Genomic DNA, 25,393 nt, shown 5'->3' with positions numbered 1-25,393 from the left:
CTGTTTGCCCAGGGTTGTCTCGAGAACAAAATAGAAAATAGGGCTCTCAGCATTTTGGTCACATCTGCGCTTTGTATGCAGTGACACTGTGGCTGTCTTCATCTGGGTAATTTCTGAAGTCAAACCAGTCTTCTGATTAACTGGACACAAATCAAAGAGCTTGTGTGCATCTCTAAAACCTTAAAGCAAAATATACTCAGTTTAAATACTGAAGATATTTATTGCAATTGTAAATAATATATAGTGAAAGAAAGAGCCCATTTGCAAAAGCAACAACAGCAACAGCAACAAAAAGAGGTTACCTAGAAGCGGGGAGGGTGTATAGCTCAGTGGTAGAGCGCATGCTTAGCACGCCCGAAGTCCTGGGTTCAATCCCCACTCCCTCCATTAAATACATATGAATAAGTAAACCTAATTACCTCCCCCTACCAAACAAAACAAAAACCAAACAAGCAAAAAAGGAGTTACCTAAGAGTAAAATAAATAAAAGTATACAAAACTACTCTAAAGAAAACTATGGAACTCAACTGAGAGTACAAAGAAAGGTGAAAACAGGAAAAATACATATATTCTGTTTTGATGAAATGATTTTTAAAACATGAAAATTGATCTATATTTATGAACCATTAACAAAAATAGCGATAGTATTTTCTGGAACTAGATAAGCTAGTATGAAATTTTGAGGAAAATTAATTAAATTCTTAATATACATGACTAACCAGGAGAATTTTGAAAAAAGAGGCTGATTAATATGGCCTAACGAATGGATTATCAAATGTATTATAAAGCTTGAGTGATTACAGTGGTGTAACACTGACCCTGGAGGAGGTGGATCAGTGTCCCCAGGGATAATGGTGATTCAGGAAATAGACTCAAATGCAAATGTTCAGATTCCTGTGTGCTGCTTCCCAGCCCCTGGTGGGGGGAAGAGATTGCTCAGTAACTTGTGTTTGGAACAACTAATTCTCTGGCCGTTTGGAGAACGCAAAGGAAGCTGCATATTAACCCTACTCGTTTAAAGATTAAATCTCGTGTGGATGAGATTTGAAAGTAAAAACGAATTTGGCGTATAAACATATGAAGAGGTTCTCAAGCATAATCATTACTAAGGAAATGTAAACTAAAAAGGGAAGAACCTCGCTGGAGGAAATTCGGTTCTCTCTCTCTGAATGAAAATGAACATGCTTTCTGACTGCCGTTCCACTGTCAGAATTTGTAATATACCTGTACACGTACACAGTTATTTTTTAAGGTAAGAATGTTTATTGTGGCATCATTTGCAGTAAGAAAAATGTGGTAATGAACTAAATTTTTGCGTGGTAATCATTAGTGTTGTTTGCCAGGTTTTTTTCAGTTCTCTGCCTTCTGGTGATCCTGGGATCATATTTACTGTCCCTTTTGTAGTTAGATTGCATCACGTGACTGGTTTTGGCCAAGGGATTGTTAAGTAGAGGTCACGTTTGTCATTTGGGGACCACACGTTTAATTGCTGGTTAGGCACTGTGACCTGAGGCGACTGAGATGGTGGCTGCTGCATTAGCGGATGTCCCGGAGTGACTGTGCTCAGGGCCCCCTCCTGACCTGTAACGTACATGAAACATGAGCAAGAATGGAACCTTTTCCTCTTTCCAGCCTGTGAAATTCTGAAGTTGTTACTGCAGCTTAATTTAGTCTGTCCTGACAATACAGTCCTTATCAATAAGTCCTAATTAAATAAGTTAAATTACTTCCAAATTATGTAGTTCTGTGTAGGGATTAAAAACAACTAGATGCAATTCCTAATGTGTTGCCATGAAATTATCTCCAATTTTCCATGAATCTGAATGTATCACCCACGTCCTCATTTTCTCCCCTCATATATGTTAGCATACTATGCATGCTTTTTGATGAAATTAGTATATTTCCACCTACTTTATGTCTTCTCCCTCCCTTGTATCACTCAATTAAAGCAGACTATATAGAGTTTACTCTTATATAGCTTTAACTGTACAACGTTTTCTGATTCTGTATTGTTTGGGCCCTGGAATCAGGATACTTAGGTTTAAATCTGGCCTTAACCACCTACTGACTAACGTATTCTGGACAAGTTATTTAAAGTCTTGGTTTCATTGTCTATAAAAATGGAGATAATAAAGGGCTTTCCACTTAGGGTTCTTATGAAGAATTTTATGAGATTATTCATGCCATGTACTCAGTACAATGCCTGGCACATAGGATGCAGCCAATAAATGCTAGTTAATGTTACTACTATTAGATTTAAAAGTATCTTTTGACCTCTGACTATAAAAGATGAGAAAACCGAAGTAGTCACACTGTTTTCCACTATTTCTACCTGTTTTCTCACCAAGTTTTGTTAAATAAATTAGTTCTGCGTTGACAAGGTTTAAAATATTTACATTCAGCTCTATAACCCTACTTAGTGAGTTTGTTTTCACCTTGTTCCTAGAGTCACGTGGATTCTGTGTTCACTGCAAAGTCCTTTATTAGAGTTTTCCCATTCATTTAGTTACCCGAGTTTGTTTTAAAAAAAAAAAATTCACTTCCTGAACATTTTGTTGTTGTTGCTGTTTTCTACATTTGGACTCTTGGAGAAACAGTTTGGTTGGTTGCAAAGTATTGGGGTTTTATTTTCTGTCTCTGAAAACTTTGTCGGCATTTCACGGTCTCCTAGGGCTGAAGGTTTTAGTGGAGAAGTCTGAGACCAGCTTGATTCTTTTCTCATTTTTAAATGACCTGATATTTTCACCTGGGTGCCCAAAAGATTCTTTTCTTGAAATCCACTTTGTTCGGATGTTATCTCAGTGTTAGTTCTGGATTATGGTCTCTTCTTTTTAGCTATACATTCAATCTGTTTTTCTTCTTTTTTTTCTGGAAGTTTTTTCTGAATTGCAATCAACTTAGTTGGCAGTGAGGAAGGAACCTGGTGTGGGCATTTTCCCCTTGAGCTGGCAAGCTCATTCATTAGAGAAACTATTTTAATTATTTATGTATTCTTCATAAAAACTTGGAAAATCCTGGAGCATAGCTAATAGGTGGTTTCTAATTGTCCTTCTGTGGGCACTTTCAAAGATTTCTTGTGGACAACACTTGCCAGTCAATTAATTCTAATCCCTATTTGAATAGCAATACAATAAATCACTGTTTTCAAGAGAGAACATTTGATAAATGAAAGAAATTTTGTTGTAGGCTTGTAAATATCACACACATATACGTATATGTGTGTATGTAGGTATTTTTTCAAATTTATGAAACTGTCAGACATCGAAGAGTTTATTTGAGCTCCATCCCATGCACTAATGTGATACTCTGCATTCTCTTTTTGCATGGACAAATAAGAGATTTCCTGTTGCTAGTCATTTGTCCTTATCCAACTGCACTTGAAATAACGATTGGGGGAGTTCAAGCTAGCAGTGCCAGTACCTGAGTAGAAACTTGTTAGAGGTGATGACATTAAGACAAGGGCAGGTACTTTATCAATATTAATTTGACTTAATTTTTAGCATAAAACATAAGCCTATGGATGCATTTTGAGCTTGGGAGTAAGATCAGCTGCTTAACTTGTGGGACTCATTACAAGATGAGAACACGGGACCCCTTGTCTAAAAATTATGAAAAGTTTCAAGGTGGTGGGAGCAGAGCATTAAACCAGAGACCTGTGTGACTGCATAATGTGCACCCCTGAAGCTGGCCCTGCCTAGGAGGCAGGGTTGCTTGTATTATTAATTAAACAGAAAGTTCAGAAAGACAATCTCAGTTTTCTTTTTTTGAGAAGATAATTAATGTTTAACTTCGAACGTCTGAGTCTAAGATACTGATGTCCAGCACAGAGAATCATGGGCTCAGAGCTTCGTAGAGTTTAAGCTTGTGCTCTGAGTTACCTGCTCAAAGCTTTCTGTGTCTCACCTTTTTCCTCAATAATAGCGGGATAGTAATTATCTATAATCAAAGGGTTTTGTGAGGATTGAATGAGTTGATACATATCAGGCACTTAAAAGAATGTCTGGCACATAGAAGATGCTACGTAGGTTTTGGCACCAGCCTTATGGTGGTTTTTATTGTTATGGTGACTTGAAGCCATGGTAGTGTATGAAATTCCATCCATGAAGAGAAGAGATTTTTTTTTTTTTTGCTTTGAATAAAAGAAATTTTATTCTTTGTTTTGCACTAGAAAGGCCAGCATTGATCATTGATTCCAAATTACAGTCACCAACTTGTGTTGATTTTTAATGTCACGGAAGTGGATCTCTAATCCTTGTTGTAGGACATCTCAATTTAAGATTTAGGTCTGGTTAGGAATATGAACCAACTCCATCTAATTATAAAGGAGATAAATGTTGAAACATTGAGAGCCGTGTACTACAAGCACTGAGAATGACACTAGAGCAAGAGGGAAGCAGTGACTTGATGACAGTCCTTAACTGTAATACAGCTTAGCACACCACACTGTATCACCTGTTCCCAGGATACATGCGCTGTCTTCTTCCATCACCAGAGTCCAGCTGACTCCTTAACACAGACCTGCGCCAACATTCCGGCACTCAGCTTGAGGTCACTTGTAACTGCCAGTTTCTCTCTGACCTTAAAATCTAGTTGTGGGAAGAATTTTAAGAGAAATTCTTTCAACAAAGTTTGGAGTTGAAAGGCACGATAGTAAAGGAGAGGGGTAAATGAATGGTTTTAAAGTTTGAGATAATGAGGGGCGTACTAGGTCATGGAAATCACTGGAGGAAAAAGCAGCAATTGAGTCCTTCAAGGACTTTTTCCTTTGAATGGTTTTGATTCAGAGTGGTTAGGACAGAAGGCTGATTATATGAAACGAAGAGGCTGGGGAAAACGTGGAGGCCGTGGCTATAGACTTTCCTATTAATAAGTTTAGAAATGAAGGAAAAGTGGTAGCTTAATGGAATGGAAGACCAATTTAGGGACACTCTCTCCCAGTTAGGAGTTTTTCATTTCTGACGAGGGTGGATAGCCTGAACAGTGCCGTCATTCAGTGCTTTTTACATGGATGGTGAGTTATTCCACCCTCTTCACAACCCTGCATTATTAGGATAATTTTAGAGGCAAGGAAGCCGAGACAGACACTGAGCTAGCCCTCCAGCCTCGCTTTGCACCACTTTGAATTTCTAATACCTTCTGAATAAATAGCACTTCTCAGTCAATGTTACTTCATTCATTGTTCAGTGGTCCTCAGATCTGTGGAACTATTAAGTGATGGGACAGAATTTAAACCCAAATTTTATTGGTTCCAAAGCTGATCTCCTTTTACTGCTTAGGGAGTTGGTAAGATGGAAATAATGACAAGAAAACGTGCCAAGGGAGGCAGGGACATGAGTGTCTTGTTGAGATGATAGATGAAACGATGTCCACGCCGAGCAGGTTGGGGGTGGAGGAGAAAGGACGCAGGGCAAGGAGATGATGCTTCTCCACGTAACCTGTACAAAGCAAGATGCTGAGCCAGGACGCTTGCGAGGTATTGAGGGACTGGACTGGGACGTGAAGGAAAATCTGTTCATTGACAGTATGGAGCTGAGAAGGTCGGAAGGTGGAAGGTTTTGGTTGAAAAGGCTACGTCAGAACTTGAGGTCTGGCTCGAGGCTATTTCAGCTGTATGGTGACCGTGTGGTGGGTCAGTCCGGGATTCAGAGTAAAGAGATCGTGAAACTCGTGTCTGTAAAAGCAAAAGTACTCAGAAAGAGAGCGCTGTTATGTTGAAAAAGGAAAGCTGTTAGGTGAGCATTCCCGTCACAGTGGAGAGCACAGTGGAGAAGCAGAGTCTTAAGAGTGAGGTACGTGTCACAGCCATCAAAAGAGGGGCGGTGTGACAGTGATTGTCACCTGGTTGGAAAGTGTGTTGCCTGTTTTCTTCTCAGTGAGTAGGGTGGCCTGGAAACACAAGGGGCCCTATTAGACTACCTGTAAACGATGTCACATCACCTGGAGGAACTGAGATGGAAAGTTTGGAAGAGATGGTGATTAAGATTCCGGGCTTTTAAGGCAGACACATTTATATTCAAGTCCTAGGCCTGGCACTTGTTAGCTGTGTGACTTGAGCCCTTGTTCCCGCATCTTTAAAGTTTGATGAACCTACTGCCTGAGGCTGTTGAGGGGGAATAAATGAGATAAGGCATACGAAACACACAGATTAAAGAGGAAATTCTCACTTAGTATTTTCTATGATGAGAAGCAAGATTTCATTTTTTTCTGGTTAAGAATTTAGGTTGTGGGAGAGTTATCCTTGATTTGGTGTCTTCTCAGCCATTTTACAATCTGTGTGACTTTAGGAATAGTTACTCTACCCCTCTAACCCTCGGTGAGCTCACCTTTTAATGGGAATCATATCAGTATGGATTTAATAAGATTGCCCTGAAAAGAAAATGCATGTAAAAGTAGTTAGCACAGTGCCTGGCACGGAACAGGGACTCAATAAGTATTACAGTTTTAGCTCTTAATTTGGGCTATAAGGCAGAATCAAGGATACTTAATCTTTATTTAGACTAATTTATATTTTATCAGCTTATAACTGGCTTTAACTAAGGTAAGTATTAAGAACTCATTTGTAACAGCAAATATTCTTAATTGTCCTTTTGGCTTCAGTTCATTGGAAATCCTGGGATTCAGAAATGTGGATTAAAAGTAATTTCTTCTATAGCACGTTTTCCTGATGCATTAGAGGTGTTAACCCTGGAAGGTGCTGTTGATTCGGTGCTTCACACGCTGCAGATGTATCCGGATGACCAAGGTTGGTCCATTTGAACTCAGGATTTAGAATAGATTTTTAGCTGTTGGTTGGACATGTTTAAGTTTTTTCTTCAGTTGAGATTTAAAACGATAAATTCCATTTTTTTCTTTTATTTTTCTAGAAATTCAGTATCTGGGTTTGAGTCTTATAGGATGCTTGGTTACAAAGAAGAATTTATACACAGGGACTGGGCATCTTTTGGCAAAAATTCTGATTTCCAGCTTACAACGATTTAAGGATATTGGTGAAGTACAGATTAAAGTACGTACATTATCTTGGAGGGAATTTGAGATCTTGTACAGATTTTTCTTTCTGAAAAGCTGGTATAACTCCCACTTTGCACTAGTGGGTGTATTGTAGTTAATTGAAAACCATTTATCATTTTTGTGGTATTTTAATTACAGTAGGTGAAGAAAATTGGATTGAATCTCAAAAGATCTTGTGTTTCATTACTAAATCTCTAAAGTTAGTGTGTTTACTTGTCATTTGTCTTTTCCTTGAAAGAGCGGACGGTGTGCTAAAGCAGTTTTAGCTAACTGAGCTTTATTTGCTTAGATTTTAGATAAATAAAAGCTATAATTATTCTCTATGTTTTATTGTGGGCTGCTTACCTAGTAATTTTGCCACTCAATTTCTTTTTCTTGCAGTGAAACAATATTTTAACCATTTTTCATCAAGCAAAGTTTAAAATGTGATACTACTGTCTATAAGGAATCCAAGGCATTGATTTACGGATAATTCAGGAGGAAATAAGAAATAAATAGTTTCAGAGTATTTTTTTTTTTCAATGTTAGCAAAAGAGTTTCTTTGAGTTTCTGCCTTGGTTGTAGTTTTTTAGTAATGGAGTTTACAACTTTCATAAACCACGCTCAGCAGATATTTTCAGTGGAAGCACTGACCAGGAATAAGAATGTCCAGGCTCTAATCTTTGCACAGACATTATGAGTAAATGAGATAATGCATGTGCACTTTTAAATTATGAAGTGCTAAACACACAACATTTTTAGATTAAAAATCAGTATGTTTTATAAATCCTTTTTTTGTAATGTACCTCTGTCTAGGCTGTTGAAAGCCAAGGCAGAATTGATGGAAAGTAGTCCTAGGGAAAGGAAATTTTATTCAGGTATGGAGCTTTCAGTTACTCAGTATTAATTCATCTAGGCGTACCTTCTAGGATTTTTATAGTAGAGCTTGTAAGCTGTTGTGATCAGTGGGCTACATTTGGCCTGTCAACGTACTTCATTTGGCCAGTTCAGTGTTACAAGTGTTTGATTTGAATTATGTGCCTTTTACACATTTGTATTACCTGCTTAGCTGCTGCATTTATTTGAGTTTGCAAGAACGTCTTCTCCAGAGGTGGGTGGACTGCATGTCCCTAGACCTGCATAGAGTAAGACTACTTCTTTCATTAAATGATAGGAAACATTTGTAGAAACTCAGCATCTTAGGGGTTCAAAATAATAGTTTTAACATTTAGATGATTTTGTTAACATGTTATTGAAAGATAATAAAAGTTTAAAAAGTTAAGCTGCTCTTTGGCGAGTTTATCCGACTAAATAATAGTGAAGTCAAAAATTCACTCTTTCTTTAAAACATCTCATGGATAGAGAGCCTAGACAACTCTGGGGGTGGTTCTGAAAAGTAACGGTGTGACTCATCGGTTCTTTCTAAATAATTTGCTTCAAGGATGTAAACCTCAGAGTGTCTTCGGAGTTTCTCTCAAATGCACTTAAGATGAATAAAAAAATCTAGGAGCTTGCATTTGTCTCTTTGAGGTTAAAATTTCAGAAGATGACACAAAAGGGCTGGGGAGAATGCTAAGCTATCTAGAGATCCTGATATCAATCTCATAATAAAAAATTCATTTCACTCACCGATTTGGGTTTGTAGCACCGGTGACACCACTGTTCTAGTCCCGATTAATATCTGGCTTTCAACCTGTGGGTATGGTTTCACACAGGGGTCTTTAAAAACCAGATTTTGATGGATTAGGTATTTTCCCTGCTACATTAGATGGTAGGTTGTTAACCAGCATTTTGTTCTCTGTGCATCTGCTTATTTCTTAGTAATGAGAGTAAGATGTTTTCATTGGATTGTTTCAAGGGCTGCCGCTTCAAAGTGCAAACCCAATAAATACGTCTACTTAGCTAAGTGAGCATCCCAAGTTTTAAGTACCATGTACCATCTCTCTTTTATGTTATTTATTTATTTATTCCTTATAGCTTATATTATATTTGGTCACCCTTTTCAGGGATTTCAGGCAATCTTTACGATACTGGAGTTGTCAGTGTCTTTTTCCAAGCTACTGCTGCAGCATTCCTTTGATTCAGTAATATTCCATCAGATGTCTTCCGGTGTCCTGGAACAAAAGGATCAGCAGGTACCGTGCGTTTCACCTGTATGCTCACCGTTATGTATTTAGCAGACTCTAATCCTCACTTTCCTTCTTTTTAGTTTCTAAGCCTCTGTTGCAAGTGCTTTGCGAAACTAGCTCTGGATGATGAATTAAAGAGCGTGATGCTCGAGAGGGCGTGTGATCAGAATAACAGCATCATGGTTGAATGCTTGCTTCTGTTGGGAGCGGATGCCAATCGAGCAAAAGAGGCAACCTCTTTAATTTGTCAGGTAAAAGTATTCCAGGACCCGCTTTTGCCTGTTTTCTGTTCTGGGACTCTGCCATTGTATAGCTCTCCCTTGCACCCCATTGTTCTTCACTGCAGAAGGTACCAGTTTATTGTGCAATTGCTTGTGATCTGGCATAGGAGTTCAGGTTCGCAGAATTTCGGAGGTGGTGGGACCCTTTAGGGATTATCGTCTAGTCCTTCATTTTACTTGTGTACCTGCCTTGTTAAGTTGATAAATAGCTTTTCAAGTGTGTCTCTTACTGTGCACCTCCGTGCAAATGGTTCTCCAGCCAGTTCTTCACACAAGACACCTTTTATTTTGTTTTGATCATCTTTCAGCTGTTTTCTCTGTTTTCAGTTTCTCTGCCTACAAAGTTCTCCCCTCAGGACTGCTATGTGTGGCTTTGTAGGCTGTGTTCTGGACACTTGGGGGCGCTGTTGGCCACCCTGCAGTTGTGTGGCCCTGACCTTCCTGCCTTTGCCCCTTTTCCCTCATGCACTCTGCAAACATCTGCCTATTTCTTTTGCTCCACCTTCAAAAAATTGAACCAGAATTCATTTGCCTTATAAAGCCCTTCCCACACGCCCTGACCTCATACACAGTAAAGATTTCCTTCCTGTGTAAGTCCACGACAATTTATGTACACCTGTTGTATGTTTGTGAGTTTTATGAAAGCAGACGTGTTCATCTTTGTATCATTTAGAATATTTAACACACTGCTTTATATACAGTATCAATTCAATAAGTATTTAAAATTTTTTATTTTATTTTATTTTTTTTATTGAGGTATAGTCAGTTTACAATGTTGTGTCAATTTATGGTGTACAGCACAATACTTCAGTCATACATGAACAAGCATATATTCATTTTCATATTCTTTTTTACTGTAAGCCACTACAAGATGTTGAATATATTTCCCTGTGCTATACAGTATAAACTTGTTTATCTATTTTATATATACCAGTCAGTATGTGCAAATCTCAAACTCCCAGTCTATCCCTTCCCACCTGCCTTCCCTCTGGCAACCACAAGTCTGTATTCTATGTTTGTGAGTCTGTTTCTGTTTTATATATAAATTCATCTGTCTTTTTTTGTTTTAGATTCCACATATGAGTGCTATCATATGGTATTTTTCTTTCTCTTTCTGGCTTACTTCACTTAGAGTGACATTCCCCAGGGCCATCCATGCTGCAAATGGCATTATTTTATCATTTTTTATGGCTGAGTAGTATTCCATTGTATAAATATACCACAGCTTCTCTATCCAGTCATCTGTGGATGCACATTTAGGTTGTTTCCATGTCTAGGTATTGTAAATAGTGCTGCTGTGAACATTGGGTGCAGGTGTCATTTTGAATTAGGGTTCCTTCTGGATATATGATCAGGAGTGAGATTGCTGGGTCATATGGTAAGTCTACTTTTAGTCTTTTGAGGACTCTCCATACTGTTTTCCACAGTGGCTGCACCAAAATAAGTATTTATTCAAGTGCGTTGTGTTACTTCAAGTTTGTCTTCGTTGTATAAATTTTAGAATTCATAATACATCCAGGTAGCACCATGTGTATTTTCTAGATATTTAATGATATTTCCAACAGAGCAATTATGTAGTGATTTAATATATACTAAGTAACCAGCAGAGTGCTATGTTTTCCAATAATTTACTTTTAAATCTTCACTTTATTTAATTTCCCACTCACTTGTGGATTCAAATCAATTTGTCAGCTGTAAGATTAAGTTAGTACTAATTAGCAATCTACATAAAGAGAAACTGAACCTGTAACTCATTTTCATGCACAGTTAATTTATGCATTAAAACCAAATGCATAATCAAATTATTTAAATTTAGTCAAATTTCATTTAAGCAAGCAACATTAAAAATAGTTGCTTCTCTGTTATTAAAGGTAATTAAATTATTTTCCCCAATAATTTAGTATGGTTTTATTGACTATCTTCTGTATGATCTTCAGATCATTGCATTAATGTAACTTGGATATGCCAAAGAACTGAAAAGAAACTTCCCCTTCAGATTTTTCCTAGGGAAACAATGTACCTAAAAGCACTTGAATACACTTACTCCCCTTTCCCCACAAGGAGTGCTTTCTAGTTTTCTCTCAATTTATCCAAATTTTTCTATACAAAAAGCTTTTTAGTTTATTCTTCTTCCCAAGTTCTTTTGGACTTAATGCACTTATTTATATCTTTTCTTCTTAAAATCAGACCTTTATATCCATGGGTATATATATTTTTTAAATTTTTTGTTGAAGTGTAGTTGATTTACAATGTTAGTTTCAGGTGTACAGCAAAGTGATTCAGTTATGCATATACATACATATATACAAACTTTCTTTTCAGTCTGTGGCTGTATTAAATGTAAAGAATTTATCCTAGTTGTCAGAGATTAATTGTATCTAACAAATAATAAACATTGATTAAATACTGTGGAAAAGATTGATTGAACATACCTTATTTTTTACCAGTGCAAAATAACATAATCAAGACCATTCATGTACCAATGCTGTATAATTAAGAGCTATTCCAAGCAAGGACAGAGTTAATCTTGTTAGGTTTTGTGAGGAGAATTTAATGATGTTATGTGCATGATTGGTGGAGAAGAATGTGGAGGGTTAATACTGGGTGTGAAAATGCACGAATAGAGACCCGGAGATAAGACTCATCAAATCATAGTGGGAAGCACAAGTTATGAAGTCTGAATGAAAGCAATAGCAAACATTCTCTGGTGTTCATTACCACCTGGGCACCACTCTAAGTTCTTTACACAATAAAATCTTCACGACAACCTTAGGAATAAGGCCTAGTATTATCCCCATTATGCAGGTGAGGAATTGAGGCACAGAGGGGTTAAGTAACTTGCCTGAGGACACTCTCCTGGCAAGTAGTAGAAAATCTGCCTCCCTCCTGCTTCAATCTCCTGTTTACACAACAGATTCAAGATAGTGATGGTGGGGTGTGTGGTGGGGGGTGGGGTTTACCTTCATTCTTGAATGCTAGTTTCAAATATTTGGTTTTGATTGTGGGCTACATTAATGATAAATTGGAAAATGAGAGAGAATATGGCAAAGGACTGTAAACTATACTTTTTTTTGCTTGTTTTGATGGTGAGGTAATTAGGTTTATTTATTTATTTAATGGAGGTACTGGGGATTGAACCCAGGACCTTGTGCACTCCAGACAAGCATTCTACCACTGAGCTATACCTTAACCTCCTGCTTTTGGTAGCCTCTGATTTTATTGAACTATTTTCATTATTAAATACAAAACTGTTTTCTGAGCAGTACTTGTTTTTCCTCTTATGAAGCTGAAATTACATTTATAATTTTATTTCTTTTGTCTGATGCACTTTCTTATATATCTCTTTCTTTGTGGCACCATATGCCTGAAATCAGCTTGGATAGTTTGGGTCCCCCAAGGAAAATCCTGCTACGGAATGTATTGAGCATTTTTTCTGTGGCAATCACAGAGCTAGATAATTAGTGAATATAAAAGGGGTTTCCTGTTTCCAGATGGTTTCTAAGTGTCTCCTGGGAGATGGGGGAGGCTAAAACATCCATCACCTTAATACAAGGTAGGCAGCTGGTGCCGTGGTTTAGAGACAGAAGTTTGCTGGGCTCCAAGAGAAGGCATTTGTGATTGAATATTTTGGCTGCTCTTCTCCCTCCCAACCCTCCACCCCCTCCCTTCCTCCCTTCTTCCCTTTCTTCCTTCTTTTAAAATGTCCTGGGGGATCTTAAAGGATTTTAGTAATTCGCTAGTTAAATAGACATTGTGCTAGGCTGCAGAGGTACAAATTGAATTGCAGTAGCATCCATGCCTTCCATTCTAGTTATGAAACAGATAAGCATGTCTGACTCAGTGTGCTAAGTGCTCCGTTGAACAAAACGGGATGGGAGCCTGGGGGAGAAAGGGGTGTGTGTGGCCTGGGAAGTTGATAGCAAGGACTTCATGTGCAAGAGACTTTAAAGCTATTCCTTCAAGAATGAACATCATTTTTGCTGGGTGAAGAGCAGAGTTAGACATTGAGGCAATAGAAATAGTGTAAATGAAAGTAATGAGGTTTGAAAAATTGCATGTTGAATTTGGGAGGAATGTCCTGGAGCAGAAGGGTTTTTGCAGATTTTGAAATAGGGCAATGACTTGATCATATCTAGACCAGAAACGTACCGTAGTGGTTCCGGGGAGAATGGGTCGAAGGTGGGTGATCCTGGGGACTGGTGGGCTTTACATTGGTGCCCTCAGACCACGGCACTGTCCCCTCCGACCTCTTGGACACACTTTAATTCTGAAGAATTCAGAAATCTCCCCTACCTTTTTCTTCCCTTGACCTGGTATCCTGAATTTTAGGGTCTTCTTTCCTTGTCTTTTCTAATCCTTAATATTGGGTAGTGAAAAGGGTCCAAGCTTTGGAGCCAGCAGATTTGATTTCAAATCCAAGTCTTTCATTGAGTAGCTCTAAGGGTTTGGACAGATCACATATTTTTTCTTAAATATTCATCTATAAAGTCGGGTACTAACTTTTATGACAGGGTTTTTTAAAATAAAGATTAGAGAACACGAATGTACAGAATTTAGCACAGTACCTGGCATGTAACATTTATATTATTTATCACTTCCATCTTCTAGTTAAAAACATCGCATTCCGTCGCCTCTCAGAAGCTGTTACGTGTAGGGCCAGTGTGCTGAGTGGCAGGTTGCTAAGGCTTCTGTCAGCTTCCTGTGGTCTCTCTAGTGTTTGGAGCACCGAGCACGCTAACCCACCTTGAGCGCGTGCTCTGAAAACATAACATTCAGGGGGAGGTAGAAAACTGAGAGGCTGGATATCTCTTTGTGGAAATTGAAGTTCTTGTCTTGAAAACCAGAAGTGAATGATGACTGTCCTTCGCATGTGGCGTTAACGGATTTTTTCATGTTTATATTCACACTCAGTTATTCTGTGCCATGCGTGAAGGCAGGGCAGTAGCGTTTAAGGTACCACTTTCCCAGATGTCTTCCAGTCCGCAAAGAGAAGTCCGGACAGCATGAGCAACAGGTACAATTTGTAAAGACTCAAGTCTCTGACTTCAAGTCTAATGGGTCTTACTCCTTACCTAGTTGCCTTTTTCATGGTAACTGACTCTCACGTGGCAGATTGTTTGACTTATGCTATTGGTTGTGCTGATCTTATTTTATTTTTCCTTATCTGTTTCAAGGATGAGTTTTGCCTTATTTTGGGTTTATTCTGAGTTTAAGGGTGCAGGGAAAAATCTCACCAGGTTCAATGACCAGTCGTCTCCCCAAAGGAAGAAATACAGGTGTTTAATATGCTTACTTCTTTTTTGTTTTAATAGGTGTGTGAAAAAGCGAGCAGTCCCAAACTGGTGGAACTGTTACTGGACAGTGGGTCCCGGGAACAAGATGTGCGGAGAGCTCTGACAGTCAGCATTGGGAAGGGCGACAGCCGGATCATCAGCCTGCTTTTAAGGAGGCTTGCCCTGGATCTGGCCAATAATAGCATTTGCCTTGGAGGATTTTGTTTGGGCAAAATTGAACCTTCTTGGCTGGGTCCTTTATTTCCAGATAAGACATCTCAGTTAAGGAAAGAAACAAGTAAGTATTAAGAGGAACATTTTGTACAATTCTTTATTTTAGTAGTATTTTTTAAAAGTCATGAATCTTTTAGTTAATTTTCATTCCAGTTTGGTGCTGCTTAAGCCAAAAATATTGTAAAGGCTTGAATATCATTTTTTTTTTTGGATATGAAGTGCTGGAAACTGACATTATACTTAAGTTCTTTATGACACACTAAATATGTATTTTATGAAGATAGAGCAAGACAGTGGGATCTATCTGTGAGATTTCTTTCTTTTTTCATGTATTTTATTTTTATTATGAAAATAATCCATGTGCGTTTTAAAAATAGAAAAATACAGAGGAATCATAGGAAGAAAGTAACAATAACTTACCTTTTCACTTATAGGTAATCAATGTAGATTTTTTATTCCCCTATACTTTTTATATGCTGACATACACATTAAAATGCAGAAACATAAACACATATATATTTTGCATCTTCAAGTTAATATACTTCTTATTTCTCTTAAGGGTATATTTTCAAGTTAATATGTGTACATTGGATATATTAAGTATATATTAAGTACATTGATGACAATCACCATTGTTCTCTGTGAACATTTCTGCCTTTTCAGCTGTCCCTCATTTACTCACATAAAATGTTTTTAAAGCTTGAGCTCCCAGCTTTCTGTCTGTTAACTAACTCCATGCCCACATCCTCCCCTCAGGGCTCATGCCCCAGGACTCTTCACCGGAAGGACCCTATTGTTAATAATGTGTTTGCTTTGCTGTTCTCTTCCTGACACATTCATTTGCTCTATTCCTGATCAGTCCAACAGTATGTTTTTTTCGTCCCCTTCACCAAGAAAGCTGAATGCTGTTAAAATATCCATCCTTGAATATTGGTACCTCCATCAACTCAAGTTCTCTGACCTGCCGGGGAACCCCAGAAGGGCCACCCAGGCTGGATTTCCCTCAGTTTCTTAAGTCTTCATGTACTCTTACATCCAGCTTCCCAGTGTACTCTCTCTACCTGAATGTCTTCACCCTCTCTCTCCCCACCTGGCTGTCTCTTCATTCTTCCTGCCTCAGCACCACATTGGTTTTTAGGAGAAAACATTCCTGTCCAGATGAAGTCTGGGTGGAAGGTCCTCCCACATGCTCCCTCAGCACCTTATTTCTTACCTGTATAGCGTGTACTGCATCATATAATTGTATTTTCCCTTTTTATAGTATACCTTTTGATGAATTATCTGCATCATGAAGTCAATGTCAGTTTTTTCCATTGTTGCATCCTTAGCATTTGTACTGATGCTTTGCACATAGTAAGTGCTCATTAAATATTTATAATATTGGCAAAGGTAAAAAATGGTATTAAATTATGTTGGTAAGCATATGTGGAAACCGGCATTTCACATATTATTAACATGAATTTAAATTGTTCTCTTTTGAGGAAAATTTGGTGATATCCATTAATATTTTAAATGTACATCCATACTTCTTTGACCCAGGAATATACTGATGGGAATCCACAATACAGGTGTTCTTAATGTGCAGCAAAAATTATGTTCAAGGATTCACATTAAAATATTTTTCATAACAACAACAACAACAACAAAAAACTAGGGGAAAAAAATCCTAAGTATTCCCCCAAAGGAACTATTTGAATTAATTATGGTACATTCATACAGTGGAATGCTTTGCCATCATTGGAAACAAGCATCAAACAAAGTCAAAAGTCCACATAGAGAAAGCACTCTTAAGTGGAAAAAAAAAAAAAAGCACAGAACAGTGGTTTTAGTGTACTAATATTGGTGAAAACACATTTGGGATATGGTAGTCTTAAGTATTTGAATATGAAAAGACTATGTCAGAAGTAAAACTCCAGAAATGGTTGCCTCTTGGAACCTTGGAAACTAATGAAAGATGAATAGATTCTGTGTTTCATCTCTTCAGCTTGTCTCATGCCAACCGCCTATATACTTTATTCTTTGATTTCTGATAGAGAGGAGTTGTGGGCCCTTTGGGGAGGTATGAAGGGAGATTTACCATTTACTGTATTCTTTTAGTTTTGTATGAATTTTTTTTTAAGAAGTATTGACATGTCTTACCTAATTTAAAAAATAAAATGATGTCATTTGATTGATTGGAAGACATAGCCATCATTTTATTGACAGCTGCTTTGATTAAAGAGCATTGTGAATTCAGAGCTTTAGAACACTTACCAGGTACTACTAGACTGAGTTATATACATGTTATAATGCAGACGAGGAGAGTAAGATTTGAAGACATTTTCCAGGCTGTAGGTACAACAAGGAGGACTCTGCCAACTTATGTCTTCATAACAGAGCATAATGTAAAATGCAATAAAATGGCAAGAATGTTAACTTTGAAATTTCAGCAGATTTCCCAACAGAATGAACCGCTTAGCAAAGAGTTTATAAAAATAAGAATGCCATTTGAGTTTCTTCCATGTTCTGAGCATCGTGCTAAAAACTTAAGCTGCATTGTTTCCTTTCATCTTTTCCATAATCCTGTGCTGTGAATATTGTTGTCTCTTCTTCCCAGCTAGGACACTGACGCTCAGGGAGCTGGTATAACTTGCAAGTGACTTCAACTCCAGCCTGGCTGGCTTCAAAGCCCACGCCCTTTCCTAGCTCACGTTTATTTTATAAAGATTCAGGGTTGTCACCTACACCAAAACTTCGTGTAAATTTGGATGATTTTTAAGAAATTTAAATTCATTGCCTGCTACTTATACACTATCACAATTGTAAAGTGAGTCTGAAGTAAGAATAAAACATTCTCTGGAAGTATGAGAATACATGAGAAACTTTGGTATGAGATATGTTTGTGTTTGTATAACTGCTGATTTCTAAGTTGCTGTGTATCTTTTTATTTTTAGATATGGGCTCCATCCTAGCAAGAATGGTGCTCAGATATCAGATGAAAAGTGCTGTGGAAGAAGGAGCAGCCTCAGGCAGCAATGGGAATCTTTCTGAAGAAATAATGGATAAACTTGACGAATGGACCTTCATTCCTGAGTCTTACATGGACAGTGTGTTTGGTCAAAGTGATGACCTGGATAGTGAAGGTAATTATTACAAAAAAAAAATTATTAATTTTTTATTAATTTTTAAAATGCTTATCCTATGGCATTGAACAATAGAAATTGAGATTAAAACCTGATTTAATTCATTTAGAAAAACTTGAGGAAAACTGTTCATTATTGGAAATAGTTAATGCTTGCTAACTATCATTTAGCTACTAGTTAAGGCAGTGATTGTCAAGAAAATGTTTCTCTGCACTTAGACGTGTTATAATACTGCCCATCGTTAGTGAATGGTGACTAGTGCAATGAAAACACTCTGACTCAGACTGGAATTGGGTTCCATGTTCCATCATTGACTAGATCCTTTTGTGGCTTGTGAAGCCCCCTTACCCTTATTAAAAGTAGTGTTGCCTTTTTTTTTTAATAGATTCCATATGTAAGTGATATCATGTGGTATTTTTCATTCTCTTTCTGGCTGACTTCACTTAGAATGACAATCTAAAAGACAAAAGGACTTATTTACAAAACAGAAACAGATGATAAATTGGGAGTTCGAGATTTGCAGGTACTAACCACTATAAAATAGATAAGCAACAAGTTTATACTGTACAGCACAGAGATCTATATTCAATATCTTGTTAGTAACCTATAATGAAAAAGAATATGAAAATGAATATATGTGTGTATTTGTATGACTGAGCTATTATGCTGTACACCAGAAATTGACACATTGTAAACTGACTGTATTTCAATTAAAAAATTAATTAATATTAAAAAAGGTAATGTTGCTATAATCTTCCAGGATTATTTATAGGAAAAACGTGTATAAAGTATCTGGGAGAGTGCTTGCAAATAGGAGATGCTTAATAAACATATTTTTACCTTTATTAGAATTAAAAATAATATTAATATTTCAATAACTCACAAGATAAAAAATTGACATGGCAAGATATTAATGACAGTGATTAAGGCTGACATATTTAACACAATGCAGTTTGGTAAAAATGGTGTGAGGTGCTTTTTTATTAACACAATGTGAGTAAAGACTGTGGATGATGGAATAAAGGCATTTGAGAGGGCAAAAAGTAAGGGTTATTCCAGAATCTCATATCTCAAGTCCAAGTGTTTTTTGAAACGAACTTTATTGAGATATAATTAATATAAAGTAAAATGTACCCATTTTAAGTGTATGTTTTCATGGGTTTTGAAAACCCATGCATCCATCTAATCATCACCACTCCTAAGTTATGTGGCATTTCTATCATCCAAAAAGTCCCTCTCTGTGCCTCTTCACAAAAACCTTGGCCCTTGGCAACCACTGATTAGCTTACTGTCACCGTAGATTAAATTGGTATTTTCTCAAGTTTCATATAAGTAAGATACAGTATGTCCTCTTTTAAAAGTCTGGCCGTTTTCTGAAGTGTTTACACCATATCATACTCCCACCAGCAGTGTATGGAGATTCTAGTTGCTCTGCATCCTCATCACACTGTAACACAGTGTTGTAAGTCAGTTTAATTTTAGCCATCCAGTGAGGGTGTAGTCCTAGCTCATTTCGGTGTAATTTTCATTTCCCTGAAGACTACTGATATTGAGAATATTTTCATGTTCTTATTGGCCGTTCATATGTTTTCTTTGTGGAGTGTCTGTTCAAATCTTTGCTAACTTTTAACCGGGTTATTCTCTTATTACAGTATTGTAAGACTTTTCTATGTACTCTAAGTAGCAAATTTTTGCCAGTTATATGAATTACAGATATTTTCTTTCAGTTATATCTTGTCTTTTCATTTTATTAATGCGATTTTTCAAAGAGCAGAGGTTATAAATTTTGAAAAATGCAATGTTTCAATTTTTTCTGGCTTGTGCTTTTTCTGTCCCACTTAAGAAATCTTTTTCTATCTTAACTTTGTGAATATTTTTCTTCATGTTTCTTCATAGAAGTGTTAAAATCTTAACTTTAATATTTAGGTCTACAATTCATTTTAAGTTAATTTTGGTGTTACAGTGTCAGTGAAGAATTGACATATTTTTTTTTTCCCACATGGATATCCAGTTTTAACATCATTTATTGAACATACTATATTTCCTCATTGAATTAATGGCATGTTTGTCCAATTTAATTGACCATATAGGTGTGGTCCTATATCTGCATTCTTTATTCTGTGCCATTTTTTAAAATTTTTCAATACCACACAGTCTTGATTATTTTAATCAATAGAGGTCTTAAAATCGGGTAGTATAAGTTCTCTGGTGGTGTTCTTTATTCTTTTTTTTTTAATTGAAGTATTGTCAGTTTACAATGTTGCATTAATTTCTTGTGTACAGCATAGTGATTCAATTATGCATATGTATATATATTCTTTTCCATTATAGACTATTACAAGATATTGAATGTAGTTCCCTCTGATATACAGGATAACCGTGTTGTTTATCTATTTTATGTGTAGTAGTTAGTACCTGCAAATCTCTGGTGGTATTCTTTTTCAAAACTGTTCTTACTATCCTAGGTTGTTTGCATTTCCATATACATTTTAAATCAACTAATTAATTTTATGCTGGAATTTTTATTAGAATTAAATCTATACATACATTTAATATAGAATTAATGTATAAATAATATATTAGCTAAATAACAAAATTAACATATAAATAAAAATTTCTTTAGATTAAATCTGTAAATAAATTTGAGAGAACTGATGTCTTAATGAGTCTTCTGACTATAAGTGTAGTATATAGTTCCATTTATTTGTCATTTCAGATTTCTCCCACCCATGTTTTGTATTGTATGTCTTTTGATGATATTGGGTATAGTATTTTATTTGAATTCAAATTTCCAGTAGTTCACTGCTGGCTCATAGAAATGTGGTTGATTTTGTTGTATATTGATGTATCCCGTGGGCTTGCAAAACTCATGAATTCTAACAATCTTTTGTTTAATCCATAAATTTTTCTATGTTCACAATAAAGCCATTTGCTAATAAAGACAAATTTACTTCTTGCTTTCTAATCTATATATCTTTTTTTTTTTCATGCCTTATTGCACTGGCTAGGACCTACAATACTATGTTGAATAGAAGTGGTAAGAGTAGGCATTGTTCCTTGGTTTCCAAACTTAGGGGGAAAACATTCAGTCTCTCATCATTAAGTATGATGTTATCTATAGGTTGTTTTTTTTTTAATAGACATTCTTCATCAGGTTGAGGAAGCTCGTATTTAGTAATCATTTGCTGAGACTTTTTATCATAATGAGTGTTGGAAAATGCTTTTCTGCATCTGTTGAAATGGGCATATTTTCTTCCTTTATTCTGTGTTTAGTTAATTACATTGTTTGATTTTCTAGTGTTAAACGAAACTTGCTTTTCTGGGGTAAATCTCACTTGGTTTATTATCCTTTAAAAATGTTGTTTGGTTTGTTTTTCTAAAATTTCTTTAAGGATATTGCATTTATGAGGGGCACTGGTCTTCAGTTATATGTTTCTTTGTAACTCTGAGGTTAATACTAGCCTCTTGGCAGGGGGAAGACTTTTTAATTGTGAATATAATACCTTTAATATGTTTATGGTTATTTTGATTTTCTGTTAGCTCTTGTGTCAGTTTTTGTAATTTGCAACTTTCAAGGAATTTCCCCATTTTACATAAGTTGCCAAATTTATTTATTTGATGTTATTCATAGTAATTTTTATTATCCTATTAATATTTATAAGATCATTAATGATACCTGATCTTTAATTCTTAGAATTGGTAATTTTTGTCTTTCCTTTTTTTCCTCTTCAGTCTTGCTCAAGAATTATCCGTTTTATAATTCTTTTCAAAGAATCAGTTTTTTGTTTCATGGATTTTTCTGTATTGACTGTCCATTTTCTTTTTCACTGATTTTTGTTTTTGTCTTTATTTCCTTTTATTTTACTTATTTTGATTATGTGACACTTGACTCTTTTAAAATATGTTCTTAACTTGGAAGCTTAGAAGACTGATTTTAGACCTTTATAACTGTATAGTATAAACATTTAAGACCATGCAGATCTTTCTAAGCATCACTTTTAGCTGCATCTCACAATTTTTATGTTCTATTTACATTCACTTTTGAAATTTTAAAGTTTCTTTGTGATTTTTTTTGACTCATGAGTTATTTAGAAGAGTATTGTTTATTTTCCACATAGTTGGACATTTTTCCATGTAGCTTTCTCTTATTGGTTCCAAATTTAACTTTGTCGTGATCAAAGAACCTACTCTGATGATTTCTATCCTTTTACATTGTTTGAGACATGCTTTGTGATCTACTGTGTGGTCTATCTTGGTGAATGTTTCATGTGCAATTAAAAAAAATGTGTATTTGGCTGTTGATGGGTCAAGTCAGTTAGGTCAAATTATTTGATAGTATTTTTTAGATCTTCTATATCCTTACTGATTTTTCTCTCTACTTAGTATAATTAAGAAAGAAATGTTGAGATCATAATTGTGGTTTTGTTAATAATGCTTTCCATTTGATCAGTGTATGCTTTGTGTATTTTCAATCTCTGTTATTGGGTGCACAAACACTAAGTACTGTAATTTTTTTTTGATGATTTAACCCCTTTATATTGATCCAAATTTGCATGTAGTATCATTTCCTTCATCCTGAAGAACTCCTTTTTACATTTTTTATAGTGCAGAGTTACAGGAAACCTCTGTGCAGATTACTAGAGTTCTTTTTCCCATGACTCTGTCTTGGAACTTCCAGTTAAGTTAGTCTCCATGAATACTGATTTCCATCTTCTCATCTCAGGAAAGCCACCAGGCTTTGTTTAAATTCTTTCTCCCTGTGTCTATGGCCCTTAAATTGCCTCCAGCAGAAAGCCAGGGTGATTATAAGGTTTACATACTTTGTTTTCCTCCTTTTAAGGATTGCACAGTCCTGCACTGCCTGCTGTCCAATGTCTGAAACTAGCTGTTTAAAATATTTTGTCCAATTTTCTAATTGCTTGTTGTGAGAAGATTAAGTTCAGTGTTTGTCACTCTGTCATGGCTTAAAGTAGAAATCTCATTAAGTATTTTTAAATGAAGGAAAACATCAGAAATGCTAAGATAAAAGCAGTTGATTTTTGGATATGTAAATTTTATAATTTTTTGACACAATTAGTTCTTTATGCTTTTAAGATAAAGAGTGGTAGAATTTAAAATCTCATAATTTTTCAAAATAGCTCCATTATTTATCCTTAATAATATGATGTAATATTTATATTTATTTTTTTGAAAATCTGTAATTTTAGAAGTAATTCTCAATTCTCAAAATATTACCACCTAAACTCATTGTATTTATTTTAATGTCATTCCATAAATGAAACCATAAAAGATGTAATTCTAATAGAGATGTACTAAAATTGCTGAATTTTAAATAATTTAAAGCGTGATTCCAATATTTAAAACAAGATTTGAAAATTTTCTAAGAATTTAGCAAAACAGAAAGGAATAACATTGATCAGATTTATGTATGAACTTTCTCTGCTTCCTGAACATGCATGTATTTATTATAGTATTTGTAATTATTATTTTTTTTACTTGGCTCTTTCTCACTGTACTATGAGCTCATATGAGGTCTGGATGATTTTTTCTGCTTATCTTTATCCTGCACTTACTCAGTGTCTAGTCTATGACAGCCATTCAATAAATATTTATGAATGAAGAAAAATGTAGTTGAGTTTGAAAATGAAAACCAACATAGTTTATCATTTCTGTTTTAAAGATGTTGCAACAGAAATTGGGCAATTTCCAGTCATGAAATGTGTTTAATCCTTTGTGATTGAACGATGATGCTAGCATCATATGTTCAGGTTAGCATTTCTTACTTGCCTTTATTTTATCATTTAAAAATAGGAAGTGAAGGCTCATTTCTTGTGAAAAAGAAATCAAATTCAATTAGCGTAGGAGAATTTTACCGAGATCCTGCGTTGCAGCGTTGCTCACCAAATTTGCAAAGACATTCCAGTTCGTTGGTAAGTTATATTGTGAAGATTGTGATTAAATGTTGTATATTTTGTTGACAGTCTCTCAATAACTGAAATTGTATGGCAAAGCTAGGAGCTATTGGTGCAAAAATTCCCTAATGTATGAAAACTTTGTATACAGAATGTGTGCGTGTGTGTGTGCGTGCGTGTGTGTGTGTATGTTATTTTAAATTTACATCTGTAGACTTCAGTATGTTTGGGGTATATAAGTACTCTGTACACTTCAAAATGGTTTTACTCTTTGTTTTTACAGCTTCAAATCTATGGAGCCCAGACTAGTTCTGTGTCTTATGGTGTGGCTTGGTTTTATGAATACTTTAGCTAGTAATCTTATAGTAACTCCTAAAGAAACCAGATAGAAAAATGTTCCCTTTGCTCTAAAAAATGACGATAATTTTATAATAAATGTCTGTTTGTTTAAAAGGGACCCATTTTTGATCATGAAGATTTACTGAAGAGAAAAAGAAAAATACTGTCCTCAGATGATTCACTCAGTAAGTATTTGAAAGTAATCAGAAGCAAGTAGATATTTTGAGCTGCATACAGCACTTTGTTAAATTTCCTCTGATTGTTCAGATTTTCTTGGTGCCAGTTTCATCTCACGTAACTTTCAAATTATATTTGCCTAATGATTCCATAAACTAGAAAAATGAAATACAATTCTAGATTTAAAACTTTAGCTTGTATGATGTTTACCTAGGACACTTGTATCCTTCCTCCTGTTTCTCTGAAACGTGAATAATACCCTCACCAGTGCCACTTTTCACGTTTTCTTCCAAGTCTGTTGTTTTTTTTTTATACTACTTATACCACCTGATTAAATATTTACTATTTACCGTTCATCTCTGCCACTGGAATGTAAGTTCCATAGTTTGGTTTTCTGTTGCATCTCCAGTGCCTTGAAGAGCGCCTGACACTATTAGGGGGTCAAAATGCATTTACCAAGTGAACTTAAATGACTTGCTGATATTTTCATTCGTTTGTTTGTTTGTGACCAAAGGAACGTCAAAACTCCAGTCACATGTGAGGCATTCAGACAGCGTTTCTTCCCTGGCTTCTGAGAGAGACTGTATTACATCATTAGACCTTTCAGCCAATGAACTCAGAGATATTGACGCCCTGAGCCAGAAGTCCTGCATAAGTGGTCATTTGGAGCACCTTGAAAAGCTGGAGCTTCACCAGAATGCACTCACGAGCTTTCCACAACAACTCTGTGAAGTAAACTCAATTTACTCTTACAATTCTCAGGATCTTTGTGGGGCTTTTACCCGTATATCTAACACGCAGGCCTAAATCTTTAAAGGGAAGGTTCTACTTTTGTGTCTTTGGACAGTAATTCCCCCATTCTTCTGGCTGTCACACGAGGATCTTGTAGTCTGTGTGGTGTTCAGAAGCATGTGTGAGGGCAAGCAATGGAAATGGAAA

At 36.0% G+C, this 25,393-nt stretch overlaps 1 protein-coding gene across 1 annotated transcript in view; it reads left to right on the top strand.

The window, feature by feature from the left end:
- Positions 1-25,393, top strand: part of LRRK2 (leucine rich repeat kinase 2) — a 134,015-nt gene that overhangs the window by 38,242 nt on the left and 70,380 nt on the right. Inside the window, exons 15-23 of the mRNA XM_072972988.1 lie at positions 6,598-6,742; positions 6,864-7,003; positions 8,994-9,122; positions 9,197-9,367; positions 14,710-14,968; positions 17,838-18,026; positions 23,838-23,956; positions 24,393-24,462; positions 24,969-25,186. Of these exons, the coding sequence (XP_072829089.1) occupies positions 6,598-6,742; positions 6,864-7,003; positions 8,994-9,122; positions 9,197-9,367; positions 14,710-14,968; positions 17,838-18,026; positions 23,838-23,956; positions 24,393-24,462; positions 24,969-25,186 (1,440 nt within the window). The remainder of the gene's footprint in view (positions 1-6,597; positions 6,743-6,863; positions 7,004-8,993; positions 9,123-9,196; positions 9,368-14,709; positions 14,969-17,837; positions 18,027-23,837; positions 23,957-24,392; positions 24,463-24,968; positions 25,187-25,393) is intronic.

This window comes from Vicugna pacos, chromosome 12, assembly GCF_048564905.1.
Source record: "Vicugna pacos chromosome 12, VicPac4, whole genome shotgun sequence".
NCBI lineage: Eukaryota > Metazoa > Chordata > Mammalia > Artiodactyla > Camelidae > Vicugna > Vicugna pacos.
The sequence above is the reverse complement of the archived record's forward strand: the minus strand, read 5'-3'. Positions and strand labels throughout refer to the sequence as shown.